The following is an 18,499-nucleotide window of genomic DNA, read 5'->3' as shown; positions in this document are numbered from 1 at the left end:
CCGGATAAATTAATTTTTTTATTATTTCATATATGGGTCGCTACCCGCGATGGCACCCGCGCGTATTTAATTTTTGAGTGGGCGTGAGTGAAAACCGTCGCCATGTCACAGTTGAAGGCGGTGAATCATTGCTTGTACCGCGAATATATGATAATAATATAAACGAGTCGAAAACAGTATCAAATCAAAATATATACGCTATTATGTCCGTTTAAAAACAAATATTAAATTCGGCGGTGACGTCTATTGCACATGACAATATCATGAAATATCATCATTTTGATACAACGCCAGTTTAACAATATTATAATGTACAATATTTATAATAATTGTATGCAACCTACTGACCTAGTACCTACCTGCACGTGTTATTTGTATGTGCGATTTTCAATAGACTATTATTTTTCGCATTATGATTTACGCAGCAGTAAGACATTGAAGTACCTACATCAACTACTGCAAATGTGTTTACCGAAAATATATATACACACACACACATAATATATACGCCACCATTAAACCAAATACGACTGCCTCGGGTTTGCTTTCTCCTCGGCAACCGAAACGAAATGCAAAAATAAATACAAATTTTTTTCCTCCCGTAAAAGCACGCAGTTTCGTTTTTATTTACACGTTTTGTTTATTTTTTCAGATAATATCAAATCCACGCCGGAGCGTATTACGGGACGGTTCTGACTTGATTCGTTGCCAATAATAGATTATGCAAATACAATGATAATGAGGTCTTGGAAGACCAAAACGGTGGAGAAAACACTATACAGGTATTATTTTTAAACGTATAAACGTATTATCGAAACAGTTCACTCTATAATAACACCTAACCTTACGGCTGTAGACCATCACCGCTGGTGAAACGCCGAAATATTTTTGAAATATTTTATCAGTGAATAATGTATGAAAATTGTCAATTATAATTTAGTTCGTTTCATTATATTGGGCGTTCCACTTGGCGTGCTCATTCCCGTTTTTTCATTTAATAGAATTAATTAAAATTATTATCATTATAATTTTTCTAATTTTCAAATATACTATATTTTAAAATTCTCGAGATTTTTTTTACTATACCTACTTAAGATGTGTCCTGTGGCGATACAAACTTCTGTTTTTCAAATGGATTGTTCAAATATCCCATTTTTATTGTAAATTATTAAGTGGATAATTGTGTTTAATATTTTCATGTGCATAATTCAAAACTCCGACGAGTAGTTTTTCAGTTATTAAAATGTTTATGTTAAGAATGACAGTCCTTAAAAATGGTTTTACGAAAATACCAAATGTAAGTAAAATATTGATGGATTAATTTATTAATGTAAATTACTACAGTTTTCATATTACCATAGCCACCACACCTTCCAAACCCATTATTATAGACCTATTATCCTCGGTGCACAAAGTTAAATAACTCAAAATCAATAGTTCCTATTAGAGTTATTTTGATACTGAATATTCTTACTAGATTTCAATGTATTACATGAGGTTTTATCGCATTTTCTTCACAATCCCCCAATCCCCATGTTATTAGGCCATATCGAAAAATCAATTTGTATACGGTGCATTGTATGCAGTGCAAGTCATTTTTCCAAGTAGGATTTTGTTTTGTTACTATACATTTCAAAAATAATTGACCTTAAACCCACAGTCATATCACTATAATATGTATATTTCAACGTAAGTTCCAATCAATAATTATATCTAAATAATTTACCCTAGTAACTCTTTATTATTTTGCAATTACAATGATTTGAATTTTTATCCCGTGTACCACAAGAATGTATGACAATGTAGTTATGTCGGCACTTTTGCAGCAATGACAATTATTATTATTGATTGACCGATTCTGGAACTTCTCGAACCCTCTCCGCCGTGCTAGAATATGTCGGGTTCCGTGTGTTCGATACGCGTGGATAACGAAATGTCGGCAACACGATTTCCCATCACGACGAGCTGTGAATGTCCCTATTATTTACTAAGGCGGTTACCCGATCGCGATTACCATTTACTACGACTGCGGTCGTCTCGGTCTGGTTTAAGCCGCGGTCATATCGCCAGAAGAATTTATACAGAGCTGCGTCGACCGCGGTAAGCACCATATCGCACGTATAAGTATAAGTATATGGTATCGGATAACCGCGATATCTTCAGTCCTCCGTACTATTCGGAAAACTGCCGTTTTATTCGCGTCCGTCACACGTCGTCAGTGATTGCGTGTTTAACGGCGTGCACTTCCACAAAAATTCCGGCGAAACGAGTCTTGTACAAATAGGTAGTATATTATATGACGTGCTCATCCTCGTCACTTCCGCGGAGGTCCACTTTTTCTTTTTCCAAGGATTATACGTGCCACAAGTGTCGTGTCCAAAATAAGATGCACACCTGCAGTTATTACTATTATATTATTACCGTTTACCAGGAATAGACGCGATCCCGTACGTCTTTATTGCGTCCACGTTGCTCTGTGTAATCTATTTATATATATATACTTTGAGATAGGGCTTAGGCGCAAATTGACTACATTTTTTGGGGGGACTCAAGCCCCATAGGCCATATTGCTCAGTACCACAGAATATAAAAATTAGTACTATAATTACTAGATTTTGAACTGGGGGGGGGGACTTGACCGACATTTGGGGGGGACTAAGCCCCCTCCTCCTCCTATTTGCGCCAATGACTGATAGAGTATATACAGTGTATAACCATGGTTGAAATATACAGGTTATTGCATATAAACTCGGATTGTTTGCATCAGATACAATTTATGGCTGCGTAAAAGGATATCACAAATATCAATTGTTCTTGTCATGAAAAATACCTGGCTCCTTTTACGCCGCCATTTTTGTTTTTATCATCAACAATTTGATTGAAAAGGGGTGTATATTATATGCAATGAACTAGTATATTTCAACCATGTGTATAATAAAGGTTTGTCAATTAATACAAGTGACATTTTGATAAATTGCTCGATTAACGCGCGCATCACAACTGACTTTACCGGACTTCACCGACAGACGCGTTCGCACGAGTTATGTCTGAAAAATTAGCCTTAAGAAATCAGTCACCGCGTACACGAGCTATGATCTATTTTTTAGTGACCTGCAATATAACTATATAGGTACCTAATATTAACGTATGAATGTATAATGTATATTTTATATCAAAGTGAGTCTCCTGTTAGTCTAAGAAAACTGACACTGTCATTTTCACCAACATCTGTGCGATTGATCAACGAATCACACTCGTCACATTGTATTATTTTTATTGTTTGATAGGTTGTAAAAATGTCTAAAAACCAAGGTTTTCCTTGACCTAATGAATTGATTTTAAAGAAACTGGTTTTGGAGGATCGTATAACTTTTAATATTGCGAAAAGCTGACGTAACGAGAGAAACGGGTAAGTTCTGGGAAACTTTTCAGTCGAGACAGTAAAAAAAAAAAAATCTCCTCTCTAAAAACGTACAGACTGGATTAAAATGTCCGAACCAACTAATATTATAATATATACGTTATCCTCGCTTTGGTCTGCAGAACCTAAATCATGTTTGATTGAAGTCAATAGAAAATGTAAAATTTATTACCTACGAAGACGTACTAGTCTTTTTAATTTATTTTTTTAAATATTCATATATACTTACTAGTTATTTTGAATAATTTAAAATGTAAATTATAAAAAAAAAAAATTGTATAATCATAGGGTTGCGCGCAACTACCGGAGTCTATGCGAGCCGGATGCTCAGAAGTTTTGCAGAATGCGATGATATTTTTGATTGAAATATGAAATAAGTACAAAAATTAATTCACATTTATCGTTCACTATATATTACCTTTATGCATTTTTGATCTACTTACTCGATATATAATATATGATTTTCACTTCTACTACAGTTACTTGGTTTTCAATGTTTTCACCACAACGGTTTAGCGTTGATGCGCTAAAAGTATAAATTCTGTATAATGTAAGAGACGAACGGATATACCGAACAACTTTTCTTAAAAGCATAAGCATAATCGGCGAGCATTATACACTATACAGACAGTGATGTGTATTTATTTTTTTTGGGAAATTTTCGAGTGATCGACTTTTTATTTTTCAACAGTCTACTTTGCTTAAAACTACATTTTTGTGAGTTTTCTCTCCGTCACCGCAGTTTTGAGAATTTCCAAGATAATCGGATTATATGACACCTCAGAGAACACTATACATGCACTCCTGTGTATTATATATAACACACGACTCCCGATTTATAAAGCTCTTAAAACAACATTAAAACGAATCGGAGTTGTACACAAGTGCTGTAATTTAATGCTAAAGTTTTAATCTTTGATCAACGAACGATTATTCACTACGTTATTGTATAATATAAACGAATGTGTTGCACACATTTAATAACAATATTATACCTACGATATTATAATCAAATAGTACCAAACCTATTTTGTTAAGATAAAGGTTAGGTTTAACTTAAAATAAATTTTATTCAATTATATTTTATAATACTATATCGTTTTTTTTTTTTATAAATGTCAATAAATAATTGAAAAATATTATTTGGTTTTATCATAATATATTTCAACAGAAAAATACTGTTGCATTGTTCGATTATTCAAGTACATATTTTTTTTTAAAAGTAGTAAGTTAGGGTTGTATGTATTATAATATGACTAATGGACATTTATAAAAACAATTCTATTTTAAACTATTGTTATACTGTAATATTATGTACGAAAGTATTAAAATAAATAAATTGCACATATATTCTTTTAAATGATATAATTTTTTTAAGCGAAATAAAATTAAATAGCTACTAAGGCCATACCATTTATTATTTTGACGTTTAAAGTTTTTTTAAATTGGATTTTTATTCAGTTATTTATTTATTTTTTTTTTTACGAGAGCTATTTAAATTTGTATATATATTAAAAATAAAGATATTAAATTACTTTTCAACAAATTTTACTCAAATATTGTTTTACAAGAAGTTAGAAAATGCCACTTTAAATAAACAGAACTGGGTTCATAAATGTAGTTTTAATTAATACAATGTTACAACTCACAAACGATTTTTCCTGAACTAAACTGAATGGTGTGACCAGTGAGGAAATGTTTCAGATACCCCTATTCCATATTCGGGTATCTTTTTGGCTCTTTTGTGGTTTATCCGCTCACAATTGAAATAGGGGGATTAAATATTTATATTTTATAATCAAAATGATTAATATTTTAATGAAAGTATAAATTATTATGAGATTCTAATTGGAACGAAAGTTGAATTTACAAATATGTCTTTTTTTATATAGTTTATTATATTGTTTGTATGTAAAACGAGCTCTATGAATTATTTATAATTGCTTAATCCGGTTCAGATGGAATGACAGTGTACAAGGGGTTAGCTTATAAGTCTTTGAGAGCATTTAAAAAACGAACATCAAACTGTGAACAATTTTAAAATTTTCAGCAGACATATTTTTGTAACAAAGCCTAAAATTAATCTAAATATTATATTAAAAGCCCCCAAAAATATTGTTGAATTTTATCAAAATAACTAAAATCATGATTCTTAGTTAAAATATTTAATTTTGTCAAATGTCTATAAATAAAATTGTGTTTTATATTATTATATTTTTGGTTTTTATTAATAACTATTCATAAGAAACTTATCAAAGTTTTAAAATTAAAAATATGAATTTCAAACGCTTATTAAAAAAATCGTGCAAATGAATTTTAATATTTTAAAACTGCTGGAAGAATGTTATCCTAAGCGTAGGATCTTGTATTACATTTTCAAGCATTTTTCGAGCTTAACATTTTTATCAACACTTTAAACGAAAAAAATAAAAATAAAAAAATCGAATATTTCAAATATCTACTATAAATAGTCTAAAATAAGTCTTAATATTCTTAACATTTTATCAATATTATATAAAATCATGATTTAAGTAACAGTGGAATATTTCAAGTAACATTTTGTAAACACATATTGTAAAATCAATAGATTTGCTGCTCTCTAAAAGAAATTTAACAATTCCACGAAGAATGAATATTACGTTGTTTCGTAAAAAAGTTTTTAAAATATGTCTGATGATTGTTTTCCACGGATAAGTCGAATTTAACGGAAAACTAACTATCCTTTTAGCGTTACGTCATGCCACGGAAATGCCGAACACGAAACAATGCCTCGTATAATACATTGATTAGAGTGATTATCGCGGAATCTCCTACCTGATACTCATATACGACACACTCGATGTTTAATTCTTATTTATTTCGAGTGTAAATATTTGCATATTACCCTGTTGATCACCCCCCCCCCCCCCCCCAACCGACCGTGTTGTCTGCTCCTCTCGACAACTCCGCCGGCGTCACTGCAAAAACTAGAAAGTGCACCCGCTGCAGGTGGTACGGTGTGTATATAATTTAAGCACTAGTGAAGTTCGACATTCGTCGTATATCATTATGGGGTAGGTACTCATAATATTACGTAGTACGTTTATTTTGGAAGTGCTACGATCTTCTCTCGGCGAGACAATAATAAATTACCAAAACAACCATAAGGGCTTATTTGAATATCTGACGAATGTCGTAATGAGTAATGGCTCGGACGTAGTTACAAATGAACATACACGTTGGCTCCGGGGCTCGGCCGAACGCTATTTTATAATATATTAATTATGCCTATCTATGTATAATGATATGTCAATGCGTACCTACTACTACGGGGTAAAAACATAATGATATAATACACAAGCATTATGGCTGACGTAAGGTTTAGTCGAATCGGAATTTTCAGTCAGCTAACCAAATTTTTGGGCACGTGTTTTCCGAATATTAATTTTTTCTCCCCTTACGTTTTAATTTATTACACTCGTTTGATGTTCGTTATTATTACCATTATGTTTATTAACTTTTCCGCATAATTTATTTCGTTATTAGTAGGCTGCTCGTACCCGTGTGCGATAATAATATCGTGTGTAAGCATGTATACGCATGTGGCGTTAATTTAACGAGCTTCAGCACTCTTAAGATAAATATAGTATATGACGTATTAAAATTGAAAACAAAATCGGCGTTCACGTCTTTGAGAATTTCACCTCGTATGCGGATGATGTATGATATAGTCACGTGTATGATATTAGAGAAGATTGACATTTAAATTTCGAGTGTTACGCATACACGACTATATATGTTGTAAATATATAATTTGTGCTTATCGTGTGCATATTTCGTTGTGATGCGTTAATAATACGACTTTAAAGTCTGCTGAAAGACTTCCGAAATAGCAATTATTTTAAGTACAATTTAAAAGCACTTAATAAACCCTTTTCAAAAATTTTATTTTTAAAATAATTAATAGTTTTAAACTTTCAACACAGTATTTTAAACCTTTTTAGACTCTTGTGTTGCAATAACGCACTTTGAATTTATTAGTGGTAAATAATAAACCTCACATTGTTTTGTTTTCTAATTTTGGTCTTGGAGTGCATCAGTTTGGAAACGGTGACAGTGCACAATCGAGATGTCACTTTAAATTTTATCCAGACATACGATCATTATTATTTATAATTTATATTATCATTTACTACTCGACTTACTACAAATTTTTTCATATATTAACCTAAACAAATTGCCTCCAAAACAACGTACTTTTGTGTACAATATTATTTTATTATTGTTTAATTCGGTGAGGTCAGTAAAAATGTATTGTTTTGAATAGTGTCAATTAAAAATTAAAAACGTCAGATTTTTTGGTTTCATAAACATTTTTATTTCACGGGGTCTTGTAAAATAACGGGTTTCAATTACGATTAAATAAAACAATTTTATTGTATTTTATTTTGTACGAACACATTGTTGACGATGGATGATTTATTTAAATTTAATATTCGTATATATAAGAAAAAAGTTGGCTGTGTTTTATGAAATAGTTTTAATATTAATTATTAATATTGCGTTCTCAGGTTTGAATTTTAGTGGAAGTCTGACTATTATACCTAAGTAATTGTCAAGAAATAGATCAATGTAACTCTATTCAAACCATATTGAATATAATACGACGTATCATTCTCATTGATAATTTTACTTCAGTGACAATAGTTACATAGTTTACTACAATAATTAGACCATTATAATATACATTTTATCTCCTACTGCGCAGTGAAATGCGTTCATTTTAGTTGCTTAAACGATATCCGCGCGTAGTACCTATCCCGTTAAAAGTACTTAAATGATTGTATATTATTATTTTCGTGAACACTTTTTTCCTCTGTTCACTCACTGAACGTCGAACAAAACTGATATAACACTGCCGATGCTCATAAATTATACATGTATCAACGTATGGGATTTAATCGATGCAACGTGTGGATGTCATCTACATATATATATCAAATGGGTCGTCACTCGAACCGGGTCTGGACAGTGGGAGGGGAGTTGCTAATATAAAATCGAGGGGAAAAATAACCAGATTGGCATCGGTATGGCGATTAAAAAAACTTCAGATCGGATGTTCTCTGGAAGTGATAATAGCTGCGATACTTTTGAAATGTACTACACATTCCCGTTCTATTTGAATTAGTTTAGAAAAGAAATACACCTGAAAAGTGCATTTGTAAAAACGACATTTTTCCCTGCAGATGACACCATCAGCAGTGTTGGGAATAGATAGCTAAAAAATTATCCAGATAAAAATAAAGATGACATAAATGTAATTCATCTAGATAAAGATGAATGCAACAAACAATACATTAATTATCTAGATAATAATCGTTTTTTTACACTTATTTTTATTGGTTTTTTTTATTTATTTTTAAAATGGATGGGGAAATAAAACCATACCTAATTAATTTTAATATGCTCATTATGACTAGTAGAGAACGATGGTATAGTGTATTATCGTAATACCGTCGTTGGCAATAATAACAAGAAATATATTCTTCTAATTTTATAAATAATTTATATTGTATTAGAATTTTAGTAACATTGGTTTTATAATTTTGTAGGGGCACTACAATATTAATCTAGATAAGCTCATTTTTTTATCTAAGCTAAACATTAGATAAATCGTGACATAACTATCTAGATAATTTATTTCAAAAAATGTTATCTAGATAATTCCCAACACTGATCATCAGTGGATATAAAATACAACTAAAATCACTTTTAATAATAGTGTTATAATTGATGGGTGGTCGTTTCCTTGTACGGCGGAGGAGGACTACAGTACACTTTTGGAGGAATAGTGTTTCGAAAAATTGCAAGTGTTACATCCAATGCAGAGGTTTAAAAATTTAACATGCTTACATTCTACCCATAACATACGCACCGATTACAATGTACTTACGTTGGATTCATAGCTAGGCGTTAAAACATTCAAAGCCCATTTTCCTTTTGCTCCCGCCACAAACGATATCCGTGAACATAGTTTATGTGCAATGTTCGAACTTCAATTTATATATATTTGTAAGAGCGCAGTTTTCAAAATTTGGATACCGGCGTTTGCTCCGGTTGATTCGAGTGGGTAGTACCAATTTCCCCGTGTCACCGGCCCCTATGTATAGGTTCTATTTATCCGACAAGCTATATTATATTACTCGCCGACAACGGACGTTTGACACGGATATCGTTTGCAGGGGCGGTTGTTGGAGGGGTGATGGAGGGGGGGGGTACACTGTGGACATGCAATAGTCATGCGTAAGTTACCGTTGACCACGTGCACGTTGATGGTAGCTGATTGTCCAAACGTGGGCATGCACGTGTAGTTTCCGGAGTCTGCGAGCTTGGCCCGGGCTATGTGCAGCGTGCTCTTGAGTCCGTCCACCCATTCGGTGTGAACGCTGACCCGCGGTTGCCGGATCGACTGCAGGCTTGCCTGGTCCGTGAACACGGGCACGTTACCCAGGTACCAGAATATGGTTCCCAGGTCGTGGGGGCCCTGGCTCAGCTCGCACCGCATGCTCACCTCGCCGTCCTCGTTGACGTACAGCTCCGGCGGTCCGGAAATCCAGGCCCTCATCTCTGCGAACCAAGACGCGCGCGCTCGATCAATGACAGTGCCGACGATTACATAGCATTATGAGACGCGCGTGGGCAGACAACGGTGTGTGTCGTCATGGGCGAATAGTTATTTATGTGCAACACGCGTAAGCTAAATCACAGTATTGTCGCGATACAAATCTGTTGCTGATTACTCGGTTTTTGATTACCGAAAAGAGCATTCAATGGTGGTAATACGGGGGTACGTACATGATACGTATCTCAGTTCGCCGAGAGAATATGGTCACTTCGCGCATTCGACCGCGGACCAGGAGTGGGGATACGACGCGTTGACGCTTTTCGGTTTTGGCGCGACATTCTCTCAGCAAACTGAGTACTTACGTATACTCTCAACTTATTATATTATATTATTCTAATACAACTATACGACTATATTTGCTACATATCTATATATATATTATTTGTCAACTTGAAACTAAATAACACCAAAAATGATGTATTGCTTATACATACTTTTGTATATAGGAATGACTTAACTAAATCGTTTATTTTTAAAAAATAATTAATTGATATCTATCTACGTGCTTGAATTTTTGGTTATAAAATCTATTTCCAACCTTTATTTGCAGACCTTGCCCAATAAACCTTATGTACAAATAATAATATTACTGGTTTTTTCAAGTCATTCTCGTTTACATAATATAATACTACGAGTTGATAATACTAAATATCATTTTGAATTGTTTAAATTGTTTACAATTAAAAAAATATTAATGCTTTCATGGATTAGACTTTATTTTAATACAATCGTTTGTTTCATTCTGTAATTGGAGGATACAACTATTGTATTATGAGTGTTCGATTGATTTCAAACTTGAGATTTTTGTCTTCACATTGGTCTTTCATTACTGCCTAGTAAATTTAATGCGACCCACTTCAGAAAATTAATTATATAATAAATCCACGAGACCAACTACCGATTTTTGTTTCTATACCTGCCTGATAAACAAAATGGTTGATTATCGAGAAGATTGAAAAATTCTGGTTTTAAAGTTTTTCATTGGACTTCCGATCGTTGTTTAATAATGATATACACTATACAGGTAGGAGACTACACAATATATTGTTGTTCACGGGGAGAAGAGTATTTTTTTGTTTCGATTCCCATCAAACGACCGTCTGGAGTTTGAGAAAGATTGATTTGCAGAATTTTAAGACATTTATGGTTTTCTTAATTTGTCGCCATCAAGTATTGTTCTCCAGACAAAAATGATCTGCGGCTGGTTGTGAAACTACAGTAGGTAATTACGCCACCGATGTATGAGATAATAATATAACAAAGCAGACGCTACTTTTGCATTGTATAGGCGCAGTACAGCTCGGAGACTCGCTCGAGACGTATTTCATTAGTCGAAGACGTCCATCGGAAATCAGCCATTTTAATGATTTTATTATATATAATATTATGTTATCTTATAATAATATAAGTCTCGTTCAAAGTTTATACAGTCGGTCATTAGCGCTCGGTTAGGCCAATGATTCGGTTTTATCGTCGAGACGCAATAATTATAATAATTTAACGGTCACGTCATACGGTTGATTTATCGGGTTATTACATTTTACGAAGAAACACTACTTCGCGTGACGTTCTTACAAATTCGTACAACAATAATATTACGATGCCTATAGTATAATTTATTTGTACTTAAATTTCAATTCATTACAGCCGCCAGATACCGCAATCGATGCGTTCGCGATCGATATGGTAATCAATAATAACGTGACAATATTGTTATAATGAAATATAAATAATTATAAATATATATATATATATTATTATGATAATATAATATAACGTGTACAGAAGAGTTCGTCCGTTGTTATTTTGTACGACTTTTGATTTCTAACGATTTCTATGGTTATTATGTGTCATAAGTACGTTACGAATTTATGATAAGCTAAGCGTAATGCATTATGGCAGAACTTGAACGCCAGAAAACTATGGTAGATATCCATTGATAAAAATATGCGTTGCGGATCTATACACTTACCTTATATTGAAAGCAAACGTTATTGTTTTTGATTCAGTTTCGCTTAAAAATGAAAATTCAGATCAACCGGTTATTGGAAAAATTTACTTTGAGGAAGACGCACTGCGCATCGTGTGCACGGGAATTACCGTAAGATTACCGATTGGAAGTGTTTTTAATGAACTATTGGAATTCGTTTTAGGAACCTAATACCGTGCATATTATATTGATTTCTTGAAAAATAATAATATAAAAACGTTACACGCTGTATACATTACAGCATCATTTAAAATCGTATACCTATATACGCATATGACGTGTACCTTACATTATGTTAGGTTAGCGTTGGGCCGTGTAATGCGCACGTTGTTGTTTATACCTCTCCGGGGACTTGGTAATAATATTCCGACGTTACCGGGACCAGAGATATATTATTTTTCAAAACCAAATCGGCTGTGGAAAATCATAACAACTTACATTTTTAAATACTTTACAGAGTTTATTTATGCCAATAAAACTGTATTCGTGCGCCGCAGTGTGATAACAGTGCGTAGGGGATTATATGTCTATTTCGGTTCGTATATTATAATTTATATTATTATACTATAGTATGTTTTTTAATAATCTTATGAATTTATTTCAGATTTCACTTCACAAATTCCTATCCTTACTTTTCTTACCGTGGTATATAAAAAGTTATATCCCTATCGGCTATCTCTGCAGTGCCTATGCCTACATTATAATAGTATCAACATATTCGAATACATTTTTTTTTTTAAATTAGACTTCGATGTTATGATATTGATATAATATTATATCACTCTATTTAATTGAAATCAAATTAAAATATTGTATAATCATAATAATCTTAAACAAATAAAAATGACCCAAGTGTCGCTATAACGGCTCTTTAAACGGTTCTTCCATGTCGGTACCATTCTTATTACTATCCATTTCGTCATATAGATTATTTATTTCGAGTAAAAAATAATTATAGAAAATAGTCAATACCTACGCAGACTAATTTCTAATTCACACACCTATATCATAGTATCTAAACATCGGCTGGACTAATAATTTACTCGCTGGTACATTAAGTGATATGTTTATTAGGATACGGACGAAAATATGAAAAAATAATTTTACTCTCATACCGTATATACCTCATGATTGTTATAATTTGGAAAAAAAAAGTAAAATAAAACATCCGCTTCCATTATCACTGTTAAATTATTTCGTTTTATACGAAATGCAAATTGTTGAAAATAATGTTTTAAATCTAACCAGCCGCATACATGTACGCTCCGTGTGTTTTATTTAATTTTCTTCAAACATGAAACACATTTCATTTTTATGCGTGCCAGTGGTCTGTGTACAAGATTTTCTCAGATTATTGTGTTATGCGTTTGGGTAGGTATTATTTGTGCACATATACACGAACGCGAACGAAAATTCTGCAGACGTACTGATTGTACTGTAAGTGATTTGCACATATGCCATTTTAACAATATTGGTAACGGAAAACGGTAAAATTATGCGTATTTGGTACCAACAACTGTTCCGATCGGGTTTGTTCTTAATTGATATTTTTTCATAAAGTTCGTTTTCGAATGTAAATCGACGTTTTTACAGACGGATCTCATAATCTCATAATTATTATGACAATAATGTGCCTAACGTTGTAGCGATTATTTTTCTAGAAAGTTTGACGGTCCAATCAGACGCCAGGCCGCGGCTGTTAACTACTCGACTACACGGCGACTACATAACCGCTCCCAAACTAGATTTTGGTAAATTAATTGACGAGTTCAACTAACACAATTGGAATAAAGTTTATAGTATAAACGATTAGATTAGTCAAAATGACCGTAATGAATGCATATTGTCGGTGGCCGAGCTGTTATCAGATTCGCAGAATGTTTCTCCTTCAAATTAGAACAGATTTTGTTCTAGACATTTTTAAAAACGAATTCAGACATGTGAAAGTCTACCTCCCCATTAGTAAATATTCTAAAAAGTATTGAAACCGATTGAGCAGATTTATTACCTGTTGGGTAGGATATAGGTTAGGCCAATGAATTCACAACTCTGGACGATCGTGACCTTAAGTGTTTTAAATACAATACGGATTACGGACTGACGATTATTGACTAACTGACGTCAAGACGCATAATATACATTATGTGAATATACTTATTAAGAAATTGATCGTCAAAACGTATGGAAAAATATAAACACTACTTGCGTGGTCGATTTGGACTGTTCGCTTTTAAAAAAGTATGTATTACAACGTTTTCAATATTATTGTAATAATTTGAAAACAAACAAAGGTGGTACAAAAAAATACAATTTTAATTATACCGTATTATAATTTTACGGACTTGTGGTAGTTGAAAAATATTTGTTTTGTACCGAAATGATTAAAGATAAAACATTATAATAATAATAAAGTACGTCAACGTCATGAAAACGAACAGAAATTAAGATATAATAACTTCTTACTTTTAAATTTGTAACTATGGGTTGATGTTTTGTGTTTACCGATTTTAATAGTCTTAAGTGGAAGAAAATATAAACATAAAATTAAATATCGTCCACTATTATTGTTATTATTTGATTTTGAATTCATATTATGACTAGGGAATTATTACAGGTGGAAGGTTATAATATTGTTATTGGGATACAGAGAGTCATTAAAAATAATATTGATTAAAAAACTTAAACTTTATGTATATGCAAGTGGAAATTATTTCTTTAATACAATAACGATTCGGGCAACTAGTTTTTAATTCATCTAAGTAGCACAAAATCTAAAACTAATTCCTGTTAATTTACCTTCGCCACTCGCCAGCCAATAACTAGCAAACGGTGCTGTATGTGTCGCTCATTTAGGCCGTGCTGATGGACAGACGGTTTCTCGTTTACAAATCATAACACTTTTGGCATTTAAATAAGATACAATAATAATTTAACGTTATAATCGGAACTAGGATTTAATTATGGCACTGAGTACCTACAAAAGTATACCGAAAACAGACAAAAGACAGTGAAAAAAGTTATCGTAATAATATTATACCTAATATCTTCTAGGATTATTGTGGTGGCCTGCAGTATAATGGAAGTCATCTCTCGAAATAAACAATGTAAAAAATCGTCTAAAAACATCATTATTCTTATTAATTATTAATACGCATTGTATTACGATCACAATCATCTATGTCCTACTGCGGGGATGGCAACTTTTTCTACCGTCACGTGCCAAAAATTATGAAAAATTGAGATTTAATAAAAGAAATTGCATTACTATAATTATTAACGTGCCCTCAAAATATTTTCGAGTGCCACGGATTTGTCATCCCTGCCCTATGTGATGTGTTTAAAAACACATTGAAAATTCACTCGAATGACTCGACGAGAGATAGTGGACACCGACTACGGATATTTTATTACATTTAAAATTTTGTAAAAACACGATAGACCGACAAAGCGCAATGAAACTATGGGTTAGCGTATATCATATAATAATTATATGTTTATGTAATATAAGATATGACGATGCCGTTAAAACATATTGTCTTACGAAATATTATACGCTGGAAATTCGCGTACAATTTTCTATTTCACTTCTTTGCGTTGCGAAACAAAGTTTTTGATCTCTTGACAAATATATAATAATACAACGGACGGATTTCAGTGTTTTTCGCGTCATTTTGACGAGCGTATAATGCGCGATATCCCATTATAGTCGAGCCATTGGCCTGGACGCGGCAAAACGTTGTCTGGTTCCAACACACACACACACACACACACACACACACACACACACACACACACGCACACACGCACGCACACACACACACACGCACACACACACGCACGCACACACACACGCACAAATACATGTATATTGTGAAAGTCATATAGACATGGGTCGATACTGTTCAGCGTGTTCGCCAAAACCACGGGGTGTGCGCGTAGGGTGTCCGAAAATGACCGAGAAAAATTCCTATACCTATATTATAACCGCAGTACGAGTGCAATGCAATGATTATGGGTTTAATTTTGTAAATAGCTGGGTGTGTGCGTGTAGGCATACAGAGTGATTCACCAAGCATGCGCGTCCCGATTTTTTCCTCCAATACCTAATGAATTTCTTCAAATTCTGATTTTTGGGGATTTTAAAACATAGGTAGGTACCTATAGCTACTTTTTAAGACCATATTGTTTTTTTTCGAATTCTCGGGATTTCTCGCTCTACTTAAGTACTGTCCTAGCCGTGGTGATACAAACTGTTTGGACGCCCGATGAAACACCCTGTGTACGGTATACCTGCTACCATATAAATCTATACGAAAAATCTAGTTGGAGAATTTCGTAATCATTTTTCTGAGAAACGGCCGAATCGATTTACTTGAAATTTTACATGGACATACGTCTTGGTCTGATGAAAGTCAGAACTCACTTTGTAAACTGACCAAGTGACATCCTCGTTCAACAGGACACCACCATAATCTTCTTATTTTTCCCACGTGAGGATATATAATAATAACAATAATGCTTATTATTATTATTATTGTTACTATAATTTTATATATTATAATTTATAATTGATCGGTATGGACCGGGGCTTAGATTTTGGAAATTAAATAATAAAAATAATTTATAATTTAATAATTTAATACGAATTTTTAAAAAATGTATACGCGCTGGGGCACATGTACATTGGCGCCTTTTCTCCTTCCACGAGGAACTCTTGCAAGTAAGATTCCTAAATAATATATATGGGTACATACAATTAAGTATTGAATATGTATTCTAATATTAAACAAACTGTTTGATATCAGAAATCTTTGGAATACGTTTGACAACCTGTTATAAAAAAAAAAAAAATAGGCACCTAAATCGTTGGGATATGTGCGTATATCAACAAACCCGCCCACTGAGTCTATTGATCACTATAACTATCAGCTGCGGTTGGACGGGTCGGTGTCGATAAGCGTTTGGTGATTAGGTTTTAAGTTTTTTTCCCCTTCATTTTTCGGATGAGCCGTCCACGAGAATATTAATTTCGTCCGTTTTCGAAGATCCGCAAACAATTGCGTCGACCACGGCGTACGAAGAAAACGAAATATATAATATACATCATACACTCGACAGCAATGCAATAATGTCTAATGTCTGTACTCCATAATATATATATATATGATATTTGGTTGAGTATAAACGTTCCACTCATTTCGAAATCTGCAGAATAAACTACATGACGTTGGTTTAGCAACGATGTGTCCGATGTTCTCATTCGGACGATTTCAGGAGAGGCGATGGTAAGAATCTACAACAGTCGTGGACAGAAAGCGATCGTCTTTAGGTTTTATCGGTATAGTTTACACGGGCCTGACTGAGCGTATAATGACAGATTATACGACCAAAAACAGTCAAAGAACACCGAGAACAAATACGGAGCCACGCTAATCAATAAGAGTTTTATTTTTTTTTTTATATAAATCTAATATAATATTTTAGCTTATGAATCATTAAATCTCCGGAAAACCTCAAGTATAGGTACCTACCCAATATTTTCCAAGTTGATAGTATATAATATGTTACGTGGACTTATTTAGTAGCTTATAGGTTAATATTTCACGAATTCACGATAAGACATTTTGATTGAAACGGAATTGTAATATATTTTTTAATCAACAGAATGTGAGAGCATAATATTATATTGATACCGTAGTACCCTACGAAAATGTAATAATAACGCTTGTTCAATTTTTTACACCCACGTGTCTAATACCAATGATATATTCTACGTACAAATTCAGTTCATGTCGGAAGTCTGACACTTCCTTGGGTTCTGAGTTACCTATTCGCGTAGGCGCCATTAATAAGTTAATATTCAGCAGTGAATATATCAAGATTGAAACATCAAAATGTATTTTTAGCTTTATTTTTTACGCTCTAAAAATGTAACGTTTCAACCGAGTCTTTCAAATCCCAGTCACATTAAACGTTTGATATTTGTTCACAGTAACCGTTGATAATATAGTTTCTGGATAAAGGATAAAGTGTCAGCAAAATATCGATGTAGCGATGTCGCGAATTCTGGACAACACGTATATTTTAAACGATCATCAGTGGACGACAACAATATAGAGAAATAATTTTCTCAATATTTCGGTATGACAATGAAAGACAATTTTCGAGCTATTTGTAAATTTATAATACGAGTCTCGTTAATGATCGAATAACACATTATTTAAAAAAAAAAAAAAAAAAACGATAACACATTTTTAAATTTTGTGGACCGGTGTATTCTTGCCTCTTAAGAATTGGCACGAAAAATTGATTTTCAACACTACGTCGTTGGTATCAGAAATACTACGGAGTCTTGTAAAATTCACCTGCCCGTGGATATCGTTGATACATGCGCAGATATAATGACCAGCCACCATGGTAATGT

At 33.1% G+C, this 18,499-nt stretch overlaps 1 protein-coding gene across 1 annotated transcript in view; it reads right to left on the bottom strand.

The window, feature by feature from the left end:
* Nucleotides 1–18,499, bottom strand: part of LOC132945872 (inactive tyrosine-protein kinase 7) — a 244,087-nt gene that overhangs the window by 20,840 nt on the left and 204,748 nt on the right. Inside the window, exon 4 of the mRNA XM_061015671.1 lies at nucleotides 9,713–10,027. Within this exon, the coding sequence (XP_060871654.1) occupies nucleotides 9,713–10,027 (315 nt within the window). The remainder of the gene's footprint in view (nucleotides 1–9,712; nucleotides 10,028–18,499) is intronic.

This window comes from Metopolophium dirhodum, chromosome 5, assembly GCF_019925205.1.
Source record: "Metopolophium dirhodum isolate CAU chromosome 5, ASM1992520v1, whole genome shotgun sequence".
Taxonomy (NCBI): Eukaryota; Metazoa; Arthropoda; class Insecta; order Hemiptera; family Aphididae; genus Metopolophium; species Metopolophium dirhodum.
The sequence above is the reverse complement of the archived record's forward strand: the minus strand, read 5'-3'. Positions and strand labels throughout refer to the sequence as shown.